Source organism: Ptychodera flava, chromosome 18, assembly GCF_041260155.1.
Source record: "Ptychodera flava strain L36383 chromosome 18, AS_Pfla_20210202, whole genome shotgun sequence".
In the NCBI taxonomy this organism is placed as follows: Eukaryota; Metazoa; Hemichordata; class Enteropneusta; family Ptychoderidae; genus Ptychodera; species Ptychodera flava.
In genome coordinates this window covers 10,369,079-10,377,488 of record NC_091945.1, presented here as the reverse complement: position 1 = coordinate 10,377,488, position 8,410 = coordinate 10,369,079, and the positions used below count along the sequence as shown (strand labels likewise).

The window sequence follows — 8,410 nt, the reverse complement described above, 5'->3', positions numbered from 1 at the left end:
CTTCGTTTACCGTACAATTGTTTTCATTGTTTTTTCTCTTGCATTCGCACTTGCCCACAAATTAAATGCATGATACACCCTTGAAAGTGACCCGGCGAGCCCTTAATTTACAACTGCACGTAGAGTTTGATACGTTTTTTGTGATTACTTATTAGGCACAGGGGAAATATGGCGGTTCAGTAAATACTCCTAACAAAATGAAATGGGACAGGCACAGAAGAAATTGACCGGTGAATTAAAAGAACATTCTTAGAGCACCACACATCAAAATAGGTTATTAATATCTTTATTGATCAATTTTAGGCCCCTATTTACATAGTAATTACTTTATTACTTGTGAAAAGTAATATCTTATCGTGTTTACTTTAATAAACACACATCATCCACATAGCACTGGCAGAAAGAGAGAGAGAGAGAGAGAGAGAGAGAGAGAGAGAGAGAGAGAGAGAGAGAGAGAGAGAGAGAGAGAGAGAGAGAGAGAGAGAGTGTGTGTGTGTGTGTGTGTGTGTGTGAAGTTACGTTATCAGTAAAAAATTCACAAATCACAAAAATCAGTATTGGAAAGTTGGAGTGACAGTTACCTCTTCAGTGGCATTCTTTTAGCTTTTGGACTTTGTTAAATCTGACGAAGGAAATAAGTTAGAAGCTGGTGAGAAATATAAGAACTTTGTCCTTTGGCAATATGTACTTTTTGACTTGAGAGACGAAGACTGCAGATAATGGGTTCAAACCATATAGAGATTAGGAGGTTTAAGAGCAGAGTTATTAAAACTTGTGATGTGATCACAACCTTTTGCGATGTTCTCTCTTCTCTCTTTAACATCAAGGTAATATTTCGAACATTTATAGCAACTGAGGGAAATCTATATATTTGACTATGAATACACGGTGACTTCTATTATTTCTTGTTCAGTCTAACTTATATAATATTTGTTAGCTTCTACACTGTAAAAATAGCGGACGCTAGACGCGTCTTTACGCGTTCAAAATGTACATGTCGGTGTTCAAATTTGAACGGCTGGTGTTCATATTGTTAACACTAGTGTTCATAATATTAACAATGATGTTCTAAACCTGAACACTATGTGTTAACAACGATCTCCTCAAGTGTTCAAAAACTCAGCATCTTAGAAATTTTACAATACTGTGAAACAATTAACAGTCTTTTGTGTTTTTTACTTACAATGGCTATATTAAATTTACTATTGCTTCACTGTCCGGTAAACGTACACGGATTTCGGTGTAACGAATTTCACACTAAGTGAAAAATATTTCCGGCCTGCAATTGCTGAAAGCATGTTTTTTCTAAAAAAGGAAGTATACAAAATAATTTTACACGTTTATTACGGGTTGAAAGTTTAAAAATTAGAAAAGAAAATCAGAAAACCACCATGAACGTTTTAATTTTAACATCGGCGTGCAAGAAGCGTTCTACTTCTAAACACTTGGTGTTCAAGTTTGGTGTCTTTTCCTATCCCATGATGCATCCAAACGGAAGTTGCGACATTTTTCTTGTAAGCGCACCCTGAAGTCGTGATCGTGCGGAAGCAAGACCAGAAAGGGTAAGTTCCCTCCAAAATAGTGAAAAGCTATTAGATTTTTGAAGCATCTATATTATCGTCCTTTGAAATGCATTGTATTGTACCTTGAAATAGCTTAACTACGTGAAGAAACCTTTTTTTTCTTTCATGGCTGGTATACCAACAACTGGCTGTGAATACGCAGTGGTACTTTGGCCATGGCCTATCGATCGATCTCACTCGGGTCAAGGGTCATAGCAACACAACTGTAGCGATAACCCTTGACCTGAGCGCGATCGATACGCCTTGCATAGTGCTGCTGCGTAATCACAGCTAACACATGTCTTTTAGTAGACACAATCGCATGTAAAACATCACGTAAACATCGTAGAGTATACATTGTATTGTTTCAGCATATGAGAGTTTGGCTTTTTTATTTTAATCAGTTGATGACAAGAAGCAGCAAATATTTTGTAACAGTATTGAAGAGAGGCACTGTATATGAAAGTCTCCCCTTTTCCTTAACCTAATCAGTCCCTTGTCTTTCATTTAAAGTTTCATCTCGCCATATTACCTATTGTTGCATTTTTCAGGATGTAAAAAGTTGGATTTAACTGAAAATGGAAGAGTTGTCACAGAAGCTGGTGATACAGATAATGAAGAAGATGAGTGTACAGGTAGCTGTCTGGAAACAAGTGTGAGAACCTCAGTTCATCTCTAATGTACATTTAAACTTCCAAGGGTCAGTAACTGAATTTTGATAAATTTCTGTATTTTTGTTCTGAATTAATCTAAGCTTTGGTAGCATGCTATGATCTTTGAAAGTTTATGCCCTTGAAACATTTAGTTGATAATAGCCTGCTACCAAACCGTAGATTATTTTGTATTGTAGCTCAACACGTCTCTTGTACTTAGCAACTGGTTTTTAGCTTTGCTGTCAGTTAAATAGGTGGATGTGTAGCATTATCCTCAAATTTGTACATCCAGAGGTTTTTCTTCAAAACAGCCTCTACGAATCCTTAAATATATGGATTACATGTCCCAAGGGATTACCCTCATCAGATATGTTCAAATTATGCTGAAATATGCAAATTTATTTCTGAGGCAAATTTGGCTATTTTTTGGAAAAATCTTCTCTTTTACTCACGTCTTCAATATTTGGTAAACATGTCCCTAAAAATGACCTTAGTCAAATTTGTGCTAGGTGTGATGAAATATTCAATTTTTTTATATTTACTGGCAAGTTTTGTCATTTTTGGTCAAAAATATCTTTAAAAAATCTTTTCAAAACTGCTAATCGGTTAGCTTTGATATTTAAGACATAAGCTTAGATCTCTACTGATAGTCTTTTTCAGATTGTTCAAATTATGCAGAAATTTGCAACTTTGTATTTTTAGGACATTAAAGACATTTTACACATTTTTAAGACATTAAGGATTACCAGAATGTGATATATTCAAGTTATGATAAAATGTACATTTTTTTTCAGTTTAAGGTGATTTTTACCATTTTTGGTAAAAAAAATTGTATAAAAATTAATAGCAGGGTACACCAGAATTCGAAAGGTCTTTACGAATATGTTTTAAATTTCTGAGAAGTATATTTTTGAAATGTCACCAATTTATTTCAGGGTTTATTTAAAGATATTACAAACAAACAAACCTTTTGTTTATGAAGGACTTTGTTGGACAAGGAAATAGGTTTTACCCTGCCAAGGACCCACTTTCCCCACTCTCTGCATGTTGTGCCTTACTGTGACACTTTGACAACTTAACATGTTGTGTTTACTTTAGTGTGGATATACCATATATACCATGTGCTCTAGAGAAGCCTTGACTAACTCCTTTTTTCTTCAAAATTTACAATTGTCTATACAAGAGGAAATGTCTTTAAGAAACCATCTTACAAAAATGGGGTATGCACTTTTCAACACAATAAGTATGCCAAATTTTGAGCTTTTTCAGATGATTTTTGTACATTTTAAACAAGTATGAACATAAAACGTAATCCACAATATGGTGATTTTTATTGCTTATGTTTTTGATAGGAAGGTGTTAACACTGTTGGTTTTTTCCTCTGACAAACTTTACATACAAAGTTGCGATGTTTATTAGCCCATTTTACAGTAAATTATTGTATTTCATTCTAGAAATGTTTCGTGTATTTTTAGAATAAATAATTTTACTGGATATCAATGGTCTGTAACGTTATTTCAAGGCTTGAACACCCCGTGAACGCCCAAAATTAAGGTGTTCAACAAGCGCGCATCATGTGTTCTAGCCTTAACACACTTATCGTTGAACGGCGTCCATGCGTTCAAAAAGTGTTACAGCCCTTTGAACGCGTAAAAGCGTTCAATTTTTTGAACACATTTCCTGTGCAACGTGTGTTCAGATATGGAACACATGGCGTTCAATATAATGTCTGATGAACACGTAGCGTTCAAAATCTGCACACGTGTGTTCAAAAATTGAACGTTGGTTGAACACGTAGTGTTAAATTTCTGAACGTCTACAGGCGTTCAAAAAGTGTTACAAAAAGGCGTTTAATTGGTGTTCTATCCTTTAACACTTAACTTTACAGTGTAAAAACTCACTATCTGTGGAAGTCCATCGCCTAACGTCGTTCAGGGGTTTCAGAAGAAATTAGAAGCTACTGAAAGGCATCTCTCAAACTTTCTTTGTTAGCGATGACCCATTGTTCAAAAGTTTTCGACTGTGGATTTAATTGCCTCGTCAGATTTGTCGTATCTTGGGACTTGGTGGCTTCAGTTTGAAGATATTCAAATAGGGCGGCTATCTCGCTGGCTCCCTTGAACCCCAACTTAGAATACTTCTCGGGAGTTATCTAAAACGTAATATGATATGTAAAAGAAACACAGAATATTGTGCGTTTAAATCCAATCCGACTGCTTTTCCGACGAGCCTACGTCCTTTAAGTATGAATGGAAGTTCAAAATTAGATTTCGCTTTGAGGCTTGCATCATCATGTTAGCTTTAAATGTAAGCAACACACCGCAATTGGCAAACACAATGCTGTGGTCTCTAAGGAAGTGAGAATTCATGTGTTATCTTCAAAGGCCCTGAACACTGTTGTCATACAGAACATAGTTAAGCATCATCATGATATTAACGTACAGTTTTAGCATTCTGTTAAAGGAGTGAGAGTTGTCCTGTCTTGTTGTTTACAAAGGTATGCAATTCAATGTCAGAGTAGACAATATGCATTTCTTAGTAAAACGTATGGGAGTTATTCATAGTATTTTTGAACACGATGATATCATTTTAAGCCACATTCGAAAATACGCTCAGACATCACATCATATATAAAGATATGAAAACTAACGACTAAAGCAAAGTTTTAAACCTAAAAGATATCTATCGAATTTATCCCAAGATTATCTTCTACGAGAGATACCAACAACTTTCGAATATGTTCAAATTGTTTCAATAAACATTTTACAAGTATATAAGACTTACATTACTAGCTTTGAAAACGATCGGCGAGAGATGTCGGGACAAAGTCTCTGCGCATTCTGCTATTGAATGTCTGTCACTAGCCAAGTGAATCCTCGTACCGATGTACTCAGAAGGTTTGTCAAATATGGCGGCAACGGCTGTCCCAGCATCTGCCACGCTAATGATGTCCCAGGCTTTGTCTCCCAGTGGAATATCTGGATGTATTAAAAGAACGTGTACACAAAACAAAATGAAACCATGTGACGTTACCAAAAGGCGCCTGGCTGAATAATGTTTTGCGATTCATGGTGGCGGAGTCCGGCGACATGAGAAAAAATGCCGAGAGGTTTTGACCGTTTGACCTCGCTGTTAATTTTATGCAGGAAATTACAATAACAATGCTTGGTCGAAGACGTATTGCCTTGAGGGCGGGATAGCCAGTGGTATAGGGGGAGGAGTACCTTCAAGATAGTGATAAGTGGTGCGGATTACCGTCGCCTAGGTGTCTGGCGTATACGCGTGCCAAAAGACACCTATGGTTGATTTTCGGTGACCAGTCTGATGGCACAGTTGCAAATACCTGGACTGAACTATTCTGTATTTTGTAGGTGTCGTTGGCACTTTGACAATAAAAGTAAAGATGCACACATATTGAGTTTATTGTCTTGTTTATGAGCGGCCAGTATTTCCAACGGCGTAAATTGTGTGCATTTGCCCTAGAATAAATGATTTCGAATAAAACATCGCGAATGTAACCACATTCCTTAAGCTCGACGTACACTTAATTGCCCCAAAGAGCCATGGAATCGCCCGACTTCGATATGAGCCTACAGAAATTTCAAAATGCCAGATGACTTTATTTTTATAAACATAGACAGTATAGCGAGAACTGTCTATGGTAGAAGAGAAGAGAAGAGTTCAATGGCTCAATGGCTCCCCCAAGTGTTTACACGACCGAAAGTGCGAGGTAAGTTGATATTGTACACTTTAAAAATGCGATACGTTATCTCGTCACATGCACCCGTCCTTTACATTTGTTTGGTTTTTTTTTCAATTACTGTTTGTCAGTGATTTTATATGGCAAGAGCCATCTTCGGCATCCAAAAACCATTTTTTGGCTTTTTATGTCTACCCGTTTTGTTAATGTTGTTGATGATGATTTATTGTTGGTGGTAGCGGTGGCGGTATTGCTGTTTTTATCCCTGAAGTTATTGGTTTTATAGTTCTGGTGTCAAACTTCGAATAAATTGCCAAGTACCTTGACCAAAACCTAAGTGCCCGCTATTGATATGCGTCATAAGGTAACAAGTGAGAACGGCCCCACGCCTCGTCCGAGAAAACGGCCCCGCGGCAGCACGTGAATCGTCGCGATGACAAAGCCTGCTTGTACCAGGCAAACGAATTTCAAACGAATCGGTGTTTGACAATGAACTTACGGACATTCATAAAAAGAAATCGTTTAAATTGATGCGTCCATTTACAAGTTCAATGACACGATGGCAAGGGCAAAGACGCGGCCTGTGCACAATAAGCCGTGAACCAGACAGCTTGTAAAGCTCAACAAAATTTGATTCACGAATCCCGTTCGTGTCCCAGTTAGTTTTTCTAAAAACTTGGACTATGGTCTTGATTGCCTTTTTTTCTCGGCCAGACCAAATTAATACCTACCCAGACAAAAGTGTCGTAATGTTTGTGTATCGAACAGGCGCACTGCAGAGTAAATTAAAGTTCTATCGCCCAATGGTCATGGAAATCATTCAGGATCACCATTTTGCCTTGACTTTTGACAATGAACGGACATAGACGAATAGAACTTTGCTTTTAATACTCCTTTATTTCCCCGTATGATCGACTTCACTATTACGTACATTTGGTCACAGGTCACCCAGAAAAAAATGAGTGGGTTCAATGATACTGTGGCCGGAAATTTTTCAGAGCGAGAAATTTTCGCAAACTTCGCGAGGGCAAAAGAAAGCGAAAACAAATCCTTGGGATATATGTAAAAAAAAAAACATTGCGTGATTTACATCATGACATGTAACACGTTTACTCAATGCCATGATCACTGAACTTTTATAGTAAGCCTGTCACCTTGAAGGTAATACTGTAGATAACACGAGGGCTTCAAACGCACAATGGTACAAACAACACCACAAGTGTGGCCGTCCCCGTCTCGGGGCTGTTCTCGGAGCGGGACCGTTTTCTCTGGTTTTCCGTCAATGTTTTCCACCACGGACAAATGGTAACAACACTGAACAAAACCTGAATTATATGCTTGTCAAACCAGTTTGTGTCAGTGCCGCCGGTCACGCGCACCACCCAAAAGTTTGACCGTCACTTAATATCGAACAGTATTCAAAGAAACAGTCCTACTAATTACTGCCGTCCCTGCCCGTCATTCTTCTAGCAATGCCGTCATGAAATTGGCCTTTTCAATACAGTAATAGGTCGATATCTTAATATTCCACAACATTGTTTGTGATATAAACTTATAAAATCATAGTCCAGGGCCCCCAAACCGCCGATCGATTTACGACCCGATAGTTATGCCGCTGACGCTGATATTCACCGTTGGTTGCCTGTGTGTGCGTACATGGACAGTCTGCATAGCCTTGAATGTGGTCTCGGTTTTGATCAAACTTACAATTAAGGAGTATATATCAAAACAGATAAATGATTTATGTTTTCACATGGATTCACAAAAAGTTTCGCCCCGGTGTTCATTTTGGCCCTGGAATTCCATCTACCCACCCTTTGCAGAGTAGTAAGCTTATTGGGCAAGTAAACATGGATGCGCCGGTGCGATTCAACGATCAACCTGTATATCGGATCGAAAGTCAAAAATTTTACGGCTCGGACTATGATTTTACAAGTGTATATAGAAAGTATAAGGCGGGGGTATTATATATTGACTGATTACTGTAGCTATGATAGCTATGATAGGCTACATTCAGGACGGGCAGCGACGGCAGTAATTAGTAGCAAAACAGGTGGTTTTCACCGTGGGCAGAACTCGGTGCAATGATACTGAACATTAATAGTAAGCCCGTCACCTTGAAGGTAATACTGTAAGTGAAACAAGGACTTCAAAAGCATGATGTTACAAACGACACCACAAGTGAAACGTACACATAGAAATACACGCGTTCCCACGTTGTGCCCACCCGACTGATACTGCTGGATAGTGTTAATTGGGTCGGTAAACAGTCAATTAATAGTTTAATTGACTACCTGGGTGATTGGCAGGTCGTGTCCAACGACGCATATGCAAAGCAGGCCAAAAGACAAAAGCCCCCAAAGTTATTGACAGCTGGCCAGGGGTCACCATGAATACGTAATGAAGCTTCACTACGCAGAAACTGCGTAGTCAAGCCCTTCTTAAACGGTCAAAACCTCTCGGCATTTTCCGGCATGGAGAAGGTCGTTTTAAGT

The 8,410-nt window shown here is 38.3% G+C and overlaps 1 protein-coding gene across 1 annotated transcript in view; it reads right to left on the bottom strand.

The window, feature by feature from the left end:
- Positions 1-271: 271 nt before the first annotated feature.
- LOC139117790 (nmrA-like family domain-containing protein 1) overlaps positions 272-8,410 on the bottom strand; it is a 13,523-nt gene continuing 5,384 nt past the window's right edge. Inside the window, exons 5-7 of the mRNA XM_070681043.1 lie at positions 5,000-5,193; positions 4,102-4,367; positions 272-940 (exon numbers count right to left, since the gene is read on the bottom strand). Of these exons, the coding sequence (XP_070537144.1) occupies positions 4,173-4,367; positions 5,000-5,193 (389 nt within the window). The 3' untranslated portion in view covers positions 272-940; positions 4,102-4,172. The remainder of the gene's footprint in view (positions 941-4,101; positions 4,368-4,999; positions 5,194-8,410) is intronic.